General features: G+C 36.1%; 2 protein-coding genes across 2 annotated transcripts in view; both read left to right on the top strand.

Moving 5' to 3' along the window:
• The first annotated feature begins 169 nt into the window (after nucleotides 1-169).
• LOC109037334 (cdc42 homolog) lies at nucleotides 170-9,678 on the top strand. The gene is made up of 6 exons (XM_019051933.2): nucleotides 170-328; nucleotides 1,546-1,752; nucleotides 2,362-2,471; nucleotides 3,530-3,727; nucleotides 5,009-5,117; nucleotides 5,894-9,678. The coding sequence occupies exons 2-5, from the start codon at nucleotides 1,575-1,577 to the stop codon at nucleotides 5,096-5,098; spliced, it is 576 nt and encodes a 191-aa protein (XP_018907478.1). The 5' UTR covers nucleotides 170-328; nucleotides 1,546-1,574; the 3' UTR covers nucleotides 5,099-5,117; nucleotides 5,894-9,678.
• A 7,126-nt stretch (nucleotides 9,679-16,804) lies between these two features.
• Nucleotides 16,805-17,288, top strand: part of LOC109037335 (uncharacterized) — a 40,388-nt gene continuing 39,904 nt past the window's right edge. Inside the window, exon 1 of the mRNA XM_019051935.2 lies at nucleotides 16,805-17,178. Within this exon, the coding sequence (XP_018907480.2) occupies nucleotides 16,906-17,178 (273 nt within the window). The 5' untranslated portion in view covers nucleotides 16,805-16,905. The remainder of the gene's footprint in view (nucleotides 17,179-17,288) is intronic.

Here is a 17,288-nt window from a genome sequence, read left to right as displayed (position 1 = left end):
GGTTACCATTTATTACCAATTGCCATTACTAGAAACACTTATCTGAGCTGAGGTCCTGTGCCAGCTGCTGATACCGCTGACCTCCCGGCATATTCATATGCAATGCAAATACCCTACCTTTCAGGAGCTATCGGACTCTGGTGCTGAGTGCTGATTGGCTGATGGCGGTGTCGTAGATTCCTAACCTCAAATTGACGTTGTCGCACTTTGATATGTTGATTGATAGTGGAAAATTTTCGTTTTCGTATCACCAAGACTGTGTATTTTGTGTCGCGATTGTTAGTTTTTTTATTTTTTAAGAATTTTAGAAAACTTCTTTCGATTACAAGTAAGTTTTGCAGCCTTACAATGACTTTTCTCACGAATTTTCCGGGGTTAACGTGGCAGGTGAATGATCAATGAACCAACAGAGGACATCAGAATACCATTACAAATGTTTACATAAAATTCTCCCTTTCAAGCGCATTCTTCTCATTCTATGTACTCATGCGTACTTTCATGTTCGCTTTCTTTCAGGGAGAATACCTTCAGTCCTTCAAGACTTTAATTTCGCCTATTGAAAACTGTCACTCTCTTCCTCTTTGCAAGGTTAAAGACCTCTTCATCCGCGTAGGAAACAAGACACACTAGCTCTCAGCTTGTAGCAACATTGATTGCCTTTACTCTGATATTGCCGTTCAAGCCTGTTGAACTCGTTAATCATTATGTTGCTATACTTTTTTATTCTTGTGTGATAATAACAGAGACAAAAGTACTTATCAATGTTAAGGTTATGTTCACGACTACACTCTGCTTGTCCCGAGACAAACCATAACATACTGCCGTGAAGATTACACTATACCTCTATGCCCTAGTGCAACAAAAATCTATACTAACAATTTTAGAAAGAAGCTTTCTGATGTAGCAATCCGTTGGTGACTTTATTCTAAGTAAGCCTAAGCATTTATTTCCTCTATGATGCTGGACAGCTTCCTTTGTATCCATCGTAGAGTCCATGCCAAATTATATTATGCATTTCTAGACTGTGACAGAAAATTTTCTGACATCATTTCTACGTACACTGCAAGAAGCAAGATGGCGGATCTTCTGTCGTAGTCTATAAATGCGCAAACTTATTTGGCGTGAACTCTACCCATTAGTTTAACTTGTTTCATCTGCTTTTAACCTCATTTAAGCTGTTCGAAAATGGAGGCTCAGATTTTCAAAGAATGCACCAAAGATTCCACTATGAAAATTTACGATCAGTCCCCTTTGCACCATTTACGGATTAGCATAGTGTATGCATTAAGTAGATTATACAGAAGGCATTTTTTATTGACTCCATCCATCCTAGATCAGTTCAACGATTCAAGTACAACCTGTAAACAATGAATTTAGCTTGTTACGAAATTCTACCCCTTGTTCATCAGATGTTGACTTCCGCATTTTAAGTGCTACAATTCTGCTTTTGCGGCTCACATAGGACTGATTCTCTTCATTTCTCACATTCCATTCATTTTTTCTCAGTGCATTGTAACATCTCATTGTTTGTTTTTTGTTCTTTAGTTACTTCATATAAATACCATTCAATCACCATGCAGACTATCAAGTGTGTTGTCGTTGGAGATGGTGCTGTAGGTAAAACCTGCCTCTTAATATCATACACAACCAACAAATTTCCATCAGAATATGTGCCAACTGTATTTGACAACTATGCAGTCACAGTAATGATCGGTGGGGAACCTTACACTTTAGGACTATTTGATACTGCAGGTAAGTTAATTCCTCTCTCTTTGGTGTGAAGTGAGAAAACATTGCGTGTTCTAGAAATAGATGCAAGCCTCATCCATGCATGCACTAGTTAAGGTTTAGTCACTGACATGCCCCATATTACCATGTTGATTCTCACGACTAGAGGTCCTAAGGATGAACTTATCCAAAGTCAACCTTACTGCACCGGAAGTTGCCTGTAGTACTTATCCTAATTTTTTATTTTTTTAAGAAATTTTAACAACATTCTGATGAGGAATTTTGCAGGTTTTTTTCTTTTTAACATGCGTGAAATTCTCATGAATTTTTAAGGTACTAAATATGTTTCTTAGTTTCCTGTCAAAAAATTAAAAATGTTGCAAAAACTGGGGTGTGTTAAGTGTAGTATTGATTCTGACTAAATCTTTCCAAACAAGCAATATCTTTGCTAATAACCCGTCGAACAAATGCTGCTTTTTAATACTAGTGACAATTATTTAAGTCACCAAAAAAATGACTGGAAAAATTATTTTTATAAACCTCTGTTATGGTTCTATTTACATCAGCAACTTAACAGATGTTATCATTAACCAAACTTTAATTCACACTGTTTGCCTTTATTATTTATTTCAGGTCAAGAGGATTATGACAGATTAAGGCCTCTTAGTTATCCGCAGACAGATGTTTTTCTAGTGTGCTTTTCAGTCGTGTCTCCCTCATCATTTGAAAATGTCAAAGAAAAGGTATGGCTGATTTTTTTTCCCCTTCCATAGTGTTTAGCAATGATTCACTAATTAGCCCTCCAGTAGTCCAAAACCTATAAGTTGTTTCAACTTCCTATTAGGTAGATCGGTTCTGATGTACGTAGATTCATGTGATATCTATATATGTAGTTCTGGCTTGCTACATTTTGTCCCATAGATTATTAAGAGGCTTGTAAACTTCAGAGGAAAAAATATTTTACCTGCCACCAACCACCATTTCAGTTATCATCTAGTTACCTAAAAAAAGGTAAGATTAGCGAATTCCAGTGAGTACATGAACGCGGTTCAAACAAGCAAGTGGAGCATCAGACTTGTAAAAGAGGACTACTTAGTGTTCAAAAAATACATCTGTTGTTTCTCTTTCGACTGCAGGGTTGCTAATTGCCAAATGCCTGTGCACTCTGCCCATTCACCACGGAGACCAATGCAAGCAGCCATGCAGACTTCATCTTTAAAGTTCATTATAATAGATGATGTTCTTAACAACCTCCTGAAGATTTACCACTGAGATTTTAAAATCAAACTTTCTATATGCCAATATTGAAAGAAGCAGGGCCTAAAAGTTTGTCAAAGAAGCCAGCTCCAGTAAAAGTCAATCACTGTTTTTATTTAAGATTCATAAAATATTTGTTGAATCCTCTCACATGATTTTTTTTTAGATCCTTCACAAAAAATTGGCTATACCAGAGCCTAATATTTTTATTGCTTCTTGTGCCCCATGCACCGAGTTGTGCGGTTATTCCTAGACAATGCCTGGACTACTCTGCCAGCCCTCTAGCTTATCTTTTTCAATGAGCCCTTTTTCCACTCTGTTGATCAGAGGTCAAAGACTCAGTGTGGAGACTTTGGTCTGAGCACTGATAAGGGAACCATTTTGGGATTGATTACTTCTTGTACTATGGAGGTTTCCAGAATTTATTAAAGACAGTCCAAAATTTTTTTGTACCGTTTTCCAAACAACCAGTATTTCAGTAAAAAAAAATTTAAAAATGAGATTTTTTAATCGATTCCTTTTATTTTTGTCTCTCTAATTGCAGTGGGTGCCAGAAATTTCACATCACTGTCCAAAAACACCATTTCTTCTTGTTGGAACTCAAATCGATTTGAGAGAAGATGCCGGAACCATCGAAAAACTTGCGAAGAATAAGCAGAAACCCATATCATTCGAGCAGGGAGAGAAACTGACTAAGGAACTCAAAGCTGTAAAATATGTTGAATGTTCGGCATTAACACAGGTACTTAATGGTGTTAAACAATACTTAGTTTAGTGAGAAGGACAAATCAAAGGGATTGTTCATCTTGAACGTTTTAAAATCTAGCAAGAGATTTGACCACCAACTTTCGTAGCTATGGTGAGCACTACGCCAGCATAGCAGTCAGAGGCAGTGCAAATCATTGACTGTTAGAATTTAACTTCTGATTGTTTATCTATTTAAGATGGTCCAACATTGATATGGTATCTTCGACAAACGCATGACTTGAAGGACAAATCCTTGTTGGTAAACTTTCTTTTAGGTATTTCATTTTAAAAGAATAAATACTTTTTTTTTTTTTTTTTTTTTTTTTTTTCAAAGAAGATGCCCCGACAGAAATATAAATGTAAAATAAAAATATAAATAAGGCGACAGAAATGTGATAAGAGGGAACCGATGAAATGGACGTTTAAATGAATGTTTGAAAATTTGAGTTCACCATCATTGAAAAAATGCTCTTTTTACTTCAAGTTTTGAGAAACATATCTTAGTCTTCATTTCAGCAAATGTATTGTGTGCCAAGGAATAAAAACATGAATATGTTAGAAAGGGGACAAACGTATTCTTTAATTTATTAATTTAGATCTCTAAAATTTTTACCTTTTGTAGCGGAAATTCTAGATGCCATTGTTGGCCATTCATAAACCATATCACACACTAGAGGAGAGAAGAGTAAAAACCTCTGCATGAAATTTTTAGGGGAGGACTCAGACTTGAATGTTAGGTGCACATCACAAGGCAAGCGAGGTCTAAAAATTCCAAGTCTCACCATAACATACTTTATAATCATGCTTGATCTCTAATGACATGATACTTGATCACTAATGACATGATAAGAAACACCAGAAACCCCTTCATAAATTTTGAAATTGTTTGTTTGAAGGTCGTTGAACAGTCCGTGTCACATTCTGCCATCAGGCTCTTTAATGATCTTCCACTGAAATTAAGAAAACTATTGAAAGACTGGGAAGTTAACGCTTTTTTCAAGGGGTTAAAATAATTCATAAGGCATTTTATTCTCTAAGTGATTTTTATAATGATGTTTAAAAAGTAAATTTTGGGGGGTTTTCACTGTCAAGTATGCTTCAGCACTATGTTTGTGTCATTCATGTACACTAATGTAAATAAAATATAAAGCAATTAAAGCACCCATTTCAAGCATTTGATTTTTTTCGTCCCTTATTAGATGGAGGGACACATGTTCATTTAAAATTACAAATGTATCTTATATTGATGTTCTTTTGTTTTCTTTCCCAACTACAGAAAGGATTAAAGAATGTTTTCGATGAAGCAATATTGGCAGCGTTGGAACCTCCAGAACCTGTTAAGAAAAGAAAGTGTTGTATACTTTGATTTCACATCTCATTTTCAGGTAGGCTTGGTCAATTTTGTTCTTCACTTGTAATTTCTGATAGTCTACATAACACCAGATTTGGTCCTAAGTTAAAGTGTAAATTTCCCTCATGAAATGAGTATAGAAATAAAACAAAGTTGCTAAACATTTTAAAAATTTACCTCTGAATAAAAATGCACCATGATGGGTCTTCAGTTTAACCCTCAAAAAATCCAGTAGAGAGGTCTGGAAGTTGGAAATTTTCAACCAACACTTTTTGAAATGGTCTATCAAAATTTTTAGTGCTTTTTTTAGAGCTGAAAAAGGTCTTTAAAACTGTATTGTATATCATCAGATGTGATTGATTTTAAATTCAAGTTTTGCAATAAATTGTTTCTTTTTTTACTGAATATGTAGTCACAAGTTATGTGTATCTATAATACTTCCATAATCACCGGCTGTATGTGAAAGCTGTTTGGAATGAAAAACTTTGTTTTTCGTCTTTTGATGGTAAATACTTTCCAAAAATGTCAAAAACATTGGGTCAAAGTTTCGAGCCATAATTTTTATTATGAATAATGTTATAAGTGTTTGAAGGAAATTGTTTCAAAGACTGACAACAACCGAATAGAAAGAAATGAAACATTTTTGAAAAAGAAAGCTAATGTACCATGTACCAAGCTAATGTCTAATACTCTCCCCGCAAGAAAAACGATTACCTCATAAAACTTCATGCTTTTTTGTGAGCTCATTTAATTTCCTCTCCTTTTGTGTGTAGAATTGCAGATAACAAAGTGTTTGTTTTCTATTTTCAGTGTTGTGGACTTGTATCGATCCGTCCCTCATCATGATGAAAATAGCAATGACTCTAACTTACAATGCAGCTTTTATCAGTGTGTTAAAGCCCCAGTCCCAAGTAAAGATTTTCTTGAATCTGTTGCGGACAATACCAAGGTGAAAGCAAACAAAATTGTCATGAAAATATTTCAGGGTTTTTTAAGTTTGAAATTTTAGAGGAAACGACAATTCTGTTTGAGATTATTTTGAAGCTAGATTGGTGTTTAAACATAAACTTTTCTAGTGTCAGTCAGTAAGCAATTCTCTTTCACTGTTCTCATGCCAATAGAATCAATGCGCCAGTTCATGGTCTTTATCCTTTATCAATCTTGAGTCGTTCATCAAACACAATTGTCAAACTAAGTGACACCATCACTCTGTGAAGCAGAGTTGAAGTAAAATTTCTGGCTGAATCAGCACCATGAGCAGGATAATGAGGAATTTTTTATGGAAAAAAGAAAACCAAAAAACTCAGTAATTCGAGTGCTATCAATAATCTCTTGAGGAAAGGGCAAAACCTACTACAGCCCTCCCTCCTTTACCTGATTTTTCCTATATTAGACATCATCCAAGTGTTCCCACAAGAGACACCCAGCACTTTTTCCAACAATCACCAGGCAAGGCTTTTTTCCCCACTATCGAATTTTTTAAAAAAATTCTCTCAGCAGTTTAGTTTTTCTTTCTCTCTTTCCTTTTTAAATCCTCTAATTCATTTTGAAAGCCAATATTTTACATTATCTTTCTTAAAATTTGAGAGCAAAACATGAGGATACAAAAGTAGCACTATTTATTAGAAAGCATTAACAATAATCAAATCCTGGAGGCACGAACAATGATAAATAGAAGTTAATTTATACTGTAACTATAACTACAACTTCATTGAAAACTTTAGTCAGCAAACAAGCACCACTCTAGAGTTCTAGCCAAATTACTCATCCAGCGTTTATAGTACATATGACAAAGATGTCTTCATTGGAATATTGAAACTAGATGCTAGAGTCAAAATAGTAAATTTCCATTTTCTCTCTTAGGAGTATGTCAACTTTTTTGGTGTGAACTCTAGCACGAATTGCCTCAAGTAAAAACTTACACAAGTGTACTTTGGCAATATCTGATCTTGCAGCCCAATAGATGAAGGTAGTTAATTGCTTCAAAGATAGATTTGACAATGAGATCTGTTGATTTTGTACATTAATTTCAGTCTTACCATCAGAAACCATGTTAATAAGCAAGTTTTTACCATGAAACTGAGCAGAATTCATAGCATGTAAAATCTACCTATCTCTTCTTTTTTTCTTAATTAAGTCGTATTTTAAACTTTATTTTTTTCATCTAGGCACTTTTCCTTGTATTTTCTTGCGTTTTGGAGTTTTATGAAATTTTATCTGCAATCATTTTAACCTTACTTTTTTCTTCTGTTTTTTATTTGGCTTTTTGAGTAGGGAGAATCTTTTACTGCTTTGACTTTCTTTCTTTGTGTTTCTGTAGAAGTACACTCCAAGATTATCTTTTGTTTTTTAAATTTTAAATTTTATCCATTTTTAAGTTGTATTTTGGCCGCATACAATCAACTTTCTTCATTTGAACATAAAAATACACTTGTGCACAACTGAGATAGGTTTATTTGTAATCAGTTTCGGAATCCCTCTTTGAAAGAAATATTTGTATGCACAGCAACTTTTTTCTTACTAATATCACTTATATCCTCAGGACCTATCAATGTTCAAGCTTATAATTTTTGTTTTCGGACATTGATCTCCTTTCTATTTTGGGAAAAAACCATACAATGTATTATTCAACATCACTGTTCAGCATACAAACCAGGAAAAGGTTCATGTGCAACCATCCACAGAAAAAGGACCTCAGTCTATGTAGACCGAATGTTCAGCGCAGCAATTTTTGTCGTCGGAAAGAGAATTTGGAATTTGACAGAAATCCGATTTTGATAGATTTTCCCTCCATAACTCCAAAAAAATCAATTGTGAGCGGGGTATTTCATTCTTATGCAAATGGAAGGTGTAAAGATGCATCATAATCCAGCAATTTTGGGCTGCAAACAAGAGAAATCAGAATCTTGAACGACTTCTCAAAACTTTGTTTTTGGAATGGCAAACGTCAAATTAGCACAACTGTGGTTCGATTTGACTATTGTGGGCATTTTTGATCCAAAAAATTCATAGGAAACTCCTTTAGGCTCTGAAACTCATCAGTAATTCAACATTAGATATTTTTTTCTTTTGACTAAAGTCCTTGCTCCTGTGGACGGTCACATATTAATGTAGCTAAATTTTGTTCTTATCCTTTTTATTTTTTCCCTCCTCTCTGATTATTTTGATTTTTTTTCATTCTCTTTTGAAGCCATTATTATCTCTAAAAAATCAAATTTAGTTTACAGAAAAATCCTTTTCACCTGTGTGAAGAGTGAAGATGGTTTTTGTAACGCCTCAAATCGGCTATTTTCATTTTAATTTTTTTACTGCTAGAGTTTAACTGTGTTAAACAATATTTGATGAGACCAACTTCCTCATATTTCAAACAAAGAACACACTTTTGTACGTATTTGTAAATAGATTTTAATTCTAAAGGGCCATACATATGTTAAGTAACAAAACATTGAATCTATGTAACAATCATTGCATCCTGATTGACTATTCTCTACTTTCCTTAAAGCAACATTTTTCCCTTCACCAAACAAATCTGTATTGGTTAAACTAAACTAAATCTCCCATGTCAACCTCCTCTAAGAAGAAATTGTGGCTAAAAGGAGTCAAGAAAGCAGGGTTTAACAGAAACTTGATCCTAAAGAATTTGAATCTCTTTCCTCAATTATAAAATGAGCCATTGGAAGAAGAACCCCACTTCATCATATTCCTTGGTAAATGTGAAATTTTGTCAGGCACATTGTCCTGCAGCTCAAGAGGACTGATTTGTGGAACGAATTTTGCCAATTTTAGAACTTTAGGTAATGATTTTGAAATGCATTATCCTTATCCTTGTTGATAGCCTAATTTCAACAAGTTGGTAGAATCTTGTCTTGCGTTGGAGGATTTTTCTAACAGCTCTTTTAGAAGGACTTAGGTCCGTTCCCCTTTTAACCCTGCTTTTTTGAGACCTTAAGATCACAAATTTCCCTTGAAACGACCATGGCATGGATGGTTTAGATCACTCTATAGAGCTCAATTATTTACACTTAAATCTGAATCTTAAAAAAACGAACCTAATCAGTATAGTTAATTTTTATTATATATTTTCCGACACATTTTTTAATTTTTTTCTTTTTTTGAATTTCATCACTTCATCAACATGATTTTGATAGAAAATATTTTTAAAACTCAAATTTAATAAGTCTCCTTTTGCTCTTCAGTTTTTAAAAACTGTGTGTCATACTTAAGTAAATGATTTTTTCACCTAATAGTTTTAAAATGAAGACTTTACAAAATCACATTTTAAATGGGTGATTTGCGTAAGTACATTAATATATAAGTTTTTTAATTTCACTTAAAAAGGAGCTTTGAAGAAATAAATCAACAGGTATCTACTTTTTAATATTTTAGAAATCTAATAAAAGAATGTTTGTATTTTGAAAAACTACTTCTGTTCCCTTTTTTCATGTTTAGAACATACAGGCAATTTTTCGGTACTTTTTTATTCGCCTACCCTTCATACCCTCTGATTTTTGTACTTTAATGCATTTAATCTCTCTATTTATTTATTGCATTGTATGTATTTAAAAATGTATTAAATTATTTTTGTACCAAACTAATTTCATTTCGTATGCAATTTTTCCCCCTATTTTTCATAGCAAAGAAGGTGCACAATCTTGTTAGCATTATTACAGTACATTTGGTACTGGGTTCCTTTCTTTTGAACTCAGGTCACATTAATCTCATCAGTTTATACAACAATCAGTCAAAATTAAGTCAACGTCATTTCTTGAAAATTTCCCCCATTTTTCGTCTCTGTGTGAAGAATATTTTGTGAAAATTTCAAACAACACAGTCTCCTTGCCGACAACCAATTGCACGACTTTTTTTTGTTTTGTTTTGTTTTTTGGCAGGTATGTGAGTAATATGAGAATACAACTATTCCTTCCGAATACCTGCTTTTTTCTACCTTCTCAATTGAAGGCAAACGTGAAGTCCTCGCGGCATAATACGGCAAGAGCTCAGAATTAACTTTCAGTTTTCAGTATACGCCCAATATTCGGCCCAAAATTTTACTCCATAGAGAGGGAGATGAATTTATAACATACTTTTCCCACAAACACAGTAAACCAGGGCCAGATTAAGGGGGTGGCCACATGGGCCGCGGCCCATGGCAGCTAAATGTAGGGGGGAAACTCTCCGGAATGCGTGAGGTATCACGCCACATTTGAAGGCGTTTTCAAAACACCCAAGTTCCGATACTCGGATTATCGTTTTGCAAAGTTCCTATTATTATGTTTTATTTCCTACCATTTGTTCGTTTTCAATCCTCCCATGAGAACTACTCATTTGCTATGTACAATTCTAGCTGGAGCGCACTTAAGCTATGCATTCATGACTGCAAAAACGTCAAAGGAAATCGAAAAGGCCAGTGTGCATGGACGATATTTTACTTGTGATATTCTGTCGCATTTCTAAGGCGCCTTGATACAACTATTTGAACTCTCCGGAATGCGTGAGGTATCACGCCGCGTTTGAAGGCGTTTTCAAAACAGCCAAGTTCCGATACCCGGATTATCGTTTTGCATACTTCATATTCTTTTGTTATATTTTGTACCAATTGTTTATTTTTAATCCTCGTATAAAAACCGCCCGTTTGCTAAATACAATATTAGCTGGAGCGCACTTCAGCTATGCATTCACGACTGCAAAATTTTCAAAGGAAATCGACAAGGCCAGCGTGTATGAAGGCTATTTCAATTGAGGACAGCTAATATTGTATTTAGCGAATGGGTGCTTTTTATAAGAGGATTGACAATAAACAAGTGGTACAAAATATAACAAAAGAATATGAAGTATGCAAAACGATAATCCGGGTATCGGAACTTGGTCGTTTTGAAAACGCCTTCAAATGCGGCGTGATACCTCACGCATTCCGGAGAGTTCAAATAGTTGTATCATTGCGCCTCAGAAATGCGACGGAAGATTAAAATGGAAATAGCCTCCATGCACGCTGAGCTTGTCGATTTCCTTCGACTTTTTTGCAGTAGTGAATGCATAGTTGAAGTGCGCTCCAGCTAGAATTGTATTTCGCAAATAGGTGGTTTTTTACGAGGATTAAAAATAAACAAGTGGTACAAACGCCTAGTGCGACATTAAGGGGCTTGGAGGACAAGGCGCAGAAGTGCAGATTTTGCGATTTCAAGAAATACGCGTTTAAAGTTTCAAAATTACATGGAGCCTCATGGCAGAAAGGAAGTTTAAACTCACTTTTTGATGCTCTAAAGTTGGATTTTAGTTGTGAATTTTTCACAGAATATACTTTCAAACTAGTTTTAGTTGAGTTCATGTCGAGTATTTCAATTTTTTCAAAAAGTGCACTTATCTCCAAGTTCCTTATTTAAGCTATGCCAATATTTTGTGAATTCTGAAATTAAGTTGGCTGTGCGTTATCGCAATTAGCGCAGTCTGGCGGTTAATTTTTGCGTTTATTCTTTAAGCCTCAATTCAGGTTTTACGAATGAGATTTTGTAGGATAAAACTTCTGTAATTTGCCTCTGAGCGTTTTGAATCCCGTTTTCGTTCAAAAATGAAAAGTGAAACCAGTGCTCTAGCAAAGTTCGATATCTGAATGTTCGCTCACTCCCGCTTTAATATCACATAAACTTCAAAGACCATTTGGATTACATTTTGCAATAAGGAACCACTATTTCTGCAGGCCCATTTTAGAAACAACATACATGCTATTCTGCCGTGCCAAGGAAGAACGCCGTATGAACATTCGAGAGTTGCCTACTTTCCTCCGATAAAATGTTTATTTATGAGGAACATTATGAAGACTTTTCCTTGAAATTTTCAGGATTTTTAGTTGAGATTGCGAACAAAATTATCTGAAATATTGGAAGGATAATATTCATAAGTTCACCAGGATATTCTTGTTTTATCAAAGGAAATTTGGCAACGCCTGGTGGTTCATACGGCGTTCTTCCTCAGCACGGCAGTATTAGTTTCCCTACGTAGATATCGACGGTGAAACTACCAAACCACGTATCTCGGTTTGCGACGTTGCAGACTTCCTGTCATACTTTATTTTTTAAATGAAAAACTACTTAACATCCAGTCTTGAAAATTTCTGTGATTTTTCCTCTTGGTGCGGAGAAAATTCCGTGAAAATTTCGAGGAATGATATTGATTCGGTCTACTTCAAAAAAATAAAATGTGAGCGTAGATTTTTAAACACCGCAAACGAGATACGTGGTTTGGTAGTTTCACCGTCGATATGTATGCTTTTATGGAAGAGCCAAAGATAGTGGTTCCGGGGTTCCCTCTTGCAAAATGTAATCCATATTTGATGGCTGTCTTGCTTAAATTTGCTCCACAACAGCAGCTGAAAAGCCTCGTCGGCTGGAATTCACTCGCCGATTGTGAGTGCAGGAAGTGAAAACTAGTGTAGCTGGCGGCAGTATTAAGTAAACCATGTCATTTGGTGGCGGAAAAATGCTGATGATGCGATCAGCAACTCGATCCATGCTCGTCCACTCTTTTCCCGTCCCACTGAAATTGCCCAATGCTTCAGCTATGCGACAAACGATTCATTGTTTCGATTATGCAACCCACCGCCTGGTGTCTTCGAATTAAGTCATGCAAACCGACCGAGAGAATTTCACGAGAAAAAAACCATGAGCCGAGGCCTACTTTCCTTCAGACGTCGCCAAGAATAGAGCCCAGAAAAATCGCTATCTCTGAGGAAGAGATTTTTCCTCGTGTTGTAATCATCACTATAAGAATACGTGTAAGGAAAGTGTATAGCACAAATTAAAAACAACAGGACAAACATTTGAAGGAAAAGAAGGGATTCAAAATTTTCATTTTCAACTTGAAGGACTCAATGTAATAGATCTGATCATCAGGTTATGTCTTGGATACCCAATCTACTTTATCATCTAATTTGCACGAGTTCCAATACATTCCTGTTTCACGGTAAAATTATTGCGTCGGCACTGGATTATGTGTTGCCTACCATCTGGCTTGAAGGGGCTTCTCTAATCGAAATGGATTTCCTTAAAATTGAAATATGATGCAGTTTTTTTTTGCATTGTAAATTGCTTATCTTTCGTCTGATCGTCTATTAATTTAAAACTGGCATTTACTGACCAAATGATGTGAAAATATTGCAAGAATTATATGACGAAAAAAATTGCCAACTCATTGAAATATTTCTGTCGCAAGATGTTGATAAGTAAGGGCTGAGATTTTTTTGGTAGGCAGTTCAGCTTTGCATCACTTTCGCCCCCCCCCCCCTTATTGCCTCCTTTTTCAATGTGACCCTGCTTTTTCCTGGCTACCGATTTCATGTATGTAACATCGAGTCTTTTATATGGCCACCTTTAGTGAGTACTCTGGGGCATTGACTCAAGTCGACTTCAGTTTTAAGTGGTTTGAGATCAAATGAAAAATAAGATTCAAAAAAATCATAATGTAAGCTGTGACAATGTGTTCCTTTCGAAGAAATTATACCCCGATTTCATTGACCACCAGTAAAGTGATTTTACGGTTTTCGTGGTATGGCACCAATAAACCGCGATCAGTTTGGATTTTAGGAAGTCTAATTTTGTATCGGCCTACATTGGACACGCTGCTCGAAGTGGTTGGTGAATGAGTCGTGTTTGTATTAATAAGTCCATTCTCTTTCCTTACATCCTGACAATAGGTATTATACCCGCTTGAACACTGCCCTTGATCCACTCCCATTTCATCGCTCTCTAACTAAATGAATGGAAATTTGATGAAGAAATTGAAGTCACCCACGGGCATTAATATTGAGTGGAAAAATAGTCTTTTTTCTTGATATACTATGCAGTATATTGAACAATCGTTACTGCGAAATTCAACGCGTGGGAAATACTGTCAGCATTGTAAAAGCTGTAACTATTTCTGCTCGAACTGCGAATTAATTTCTAGAAATCCCTTTTCTGCTGCAGGTACCATGTAGAAATGGAGGAAGGGTGCAGTTGCATGTACCACTATTTGCCAGTGAGAAGATGAAGCACGGACCAAAAAATGTATTGAAAGAAAATATTCCGGGAGCTCTCAGTGGAAAATTATGGAGCTATCGGAAAATTCATCTGTCTTTTGGAAATTACTCAATACGCGATAGTACAAAGTAAGGTGAATATTTTACATGACCAGTTGAATTCATACTATCTTCCTTTATTTCTATTAGATAACCCCTTTGTTTTACGAATCTCTAGATTTACGCAGTATAACATTCAAATTTGTGTAGGATAAAAATCTGGAAAATGATTACACAATTGCGAAATGCTGCGAGCAACTACTGCTCCTAAGCCATCTACATTATTGGCTGTATCAAGATATTGAAGGCAAACCAGTTTGGGCGAGTGACGAATAACAACGTGAGTGGAGTCCAATGGAGTACCTATTAATCCACTATAATGCCTAATGAATAAAGCAAGGCTCTCTAATTTGAAATTTGGAGAACTAATAACTCAAAAATGACTCATCTACTTGCAACTTATTTCTCTGAAAGGTTTCCCTCAAAAACCCAAATTCAATTCTTTAGACGCAACTTGTGACAGTCGTGGAGATTTTAGACTCCGTGAACAAAAGTCTTTTCTCCCCTCGAGGATAGCTGCAAAAATTCATTCTATTAAAAAATAAGTTTAATTTTTCCTAGCTTTCACACCCAGATCTTCCCGAACAAAAGTTTACGGATAAAAGAAAACTTTTTCCAATTTTGGTACCTATGAGACTTACGTTTTTTCTTGCGGGTTCCGTAGAATCCACAAGAACTCTCTTGGGCCGCCTATGGCCAGTATGCCCTACATCAGAAACTTTTAAAATTAAAGCTGCACTGAAAAAGAAGATTGGTAGCATTATAACCATTCCTTCACGCTGTGTGAAATACAGCGTGAAGGAATGGTAAATTCTACCAATCTTTTTTTCCAGTGTGTGTCGACAGCTAATAAAACACTTTTTAAACTTCGAATATTTGAAAAATAGCCAGATTACATGTTAAATAGGTCAATGTTTTGCACAGTTATAAGGAAAGAGGCCCAAGACTCCTTCAGATATTTGATATTAAATCGGAAACAAAATTGGCTGAAAATTTTGAGAAAAATATCCGACAATTTCCTTAAAAATTCGTATTTTATTGATGGAAATTTGGCAACGCCTGACGGCTCATACGTCGTTTTTCCTTAGCACGGTAGAGTTAGTTAATGGTCTGCGGAGATTTTCAGCTTGAGAGTAGCCCAAAAATTTCGAAGATCCCTACAGAGTGGAAAAAACAGACAAGCTGTTTTAACCCTTTTATTTGACCATTTTCATGATGATTTCAATTCCACCCTTTTAGTACTTTGAGCCCCCGTAGACCCGCGCCTGTGTACGAGGACCAGTTGCTCGCCTTTTAGAATTCAAGTGGCTTTTGTTGGAGCCTATGGAGGAAGGAAGATCCGAACGCAATGGAGACCGAGGCGCACGGCAGCCAATAAGCGTGCAGCTGGAGGGCGGAGCCTAAGCAAAGCTGTCACTCATGTCATGATGGCTCGGCCTAATCTGAGCCCCCTCGTTTTCAATTCTTCAGTCCACTACCCAGCTGTCATAACACTTCTCGTCCCGTAATTTGTGTACCCGATCACCGCGTGTTTAAATAACAATCCCACATCATATTTTGAGATTTTTTTGCATCTGCAAATTAATCCTCCGTCTGAGTTATTTCTCGTAAATATTTTCGTTTTTTGATGTTTTATTTGATAACAACTACCGAAAATACCGACGCGTTTGCTTTAAGCTTCGTTTTACTTGGTCGACTTTTTATCGTCAGGTAAATACGTTTATTTTCAACAATTCACTAAAAAAAATATATTACGCATAATTTATTCGTTCATATGCTTGGGCGATTATCGCGTATTATTTTTTCACTCGTTTTGTTTGTTTATTTTGTTAAGCAATTAAATATAATAATAATTGGTACCCATTACATTTGGGTAAGACTTGTATGATAAGATAATGCTCTTTATTATGACGCTGCGCATGATATTGGGCTATTCTTTTTTATAAAAATCTCAACACGGCCGTCTCTGTAGTCTACAGTGAGGGAATGAAATTGTGTAAGATCCAAGATTATTTGCAATATCTTATAGGAAACTAGCCACTTGCTACCCAGAGATATAATTAGATACATCAGGTGAATTGGATTTTTTTCTCTTTTTTTTCTTTTTTCTTTTTTTTTGAAAAAAAAAAGATATTGATATACCAAACTTTTTGTGTCAATATACAGTTTGCGATTTCACTCCGCAATAATTTCACCTTACTACTAACAGGAAACTAATATCCGCACTTCACATTTCTTTTTCAGGTACTGAAATCAATGCGAGCCATTCACTGCAGCTATACCTGCTTCCTCCCCTTTTTCTTATGATTCTTACTGAATATTCCAACCGGGTATACTTCAGTGTTCACTGCGATAAACAATAGCAAGCAGTAACGCTAGAAGTTCGGACCAACTTAATTTCCATTGTGCGCAAACCTTAGTTACACTCGGCTTCTTTTACCTCTTGTAAGTTTCTAACTTTTTGATCGAACTTTCGAAACAATTCCTCTTGCTTGTCGACTGCATCGCGGCATGAAACGACAAATCTAATTATTAATCCATTCAGAACAATCAGAGCAAGGTACTTACAAGTAATGTCTGATTTTCGAGGCAGGGCGTTCGTGCAAGGTCGTGTATCGGTTCCTAGTCGTGTGCTGAGAAATCGGATTCTGTGCTTTGGGAGTGTACAATTTTGGGCGTGTTGGGGGTTTCTGTGGTGCGGGATCCTGCATTGATGAGTTCCCCGGATCAAACGACGGCACCTCGCTACTTGCAGAACGTGACGGCTCGACTTTCGGATCTGCACTTGGAGCACTTGGCCACCAATGGGAGTGTCCCGAACCCTGTCGTTGTCGGAGGAGAGGTGACCACCAGTTACACCTTCATTTCCGAGAGCCAGGACTCCCGATTCCCGGCGGATTCCAGTCACATCGACTGCGACTCAATTATGAAACTGCCCGACAGCGCTGAAATTGACGGAAATAAGCTGCAACTCATCCACATAACTGTAAGTAAAGTAAACTATCTTTCTAGATTTCTGCCGTGCTAAGGAAGAACGCCGTATGAGTCTCCAGGCGTCGCCAAATTCGCTCCGATCAAATACGAATTTATTGGGAA

Source organism: Bemisia tabaci, chromosome 5 (genome assembly GCF_918797505.1).
Source record: "Bemisia tabaci chromosome 5, PGI_BMITA_v3".
NCBI lineage: Eukaryota > Metazoa > Arthropoda > Insecta > Hemiptera > Aleyrodidae > Bemisia > Bemisia tabaci.
This window is presented reverse-complemented; position numbering and strand designations above follow the sequence as displayed.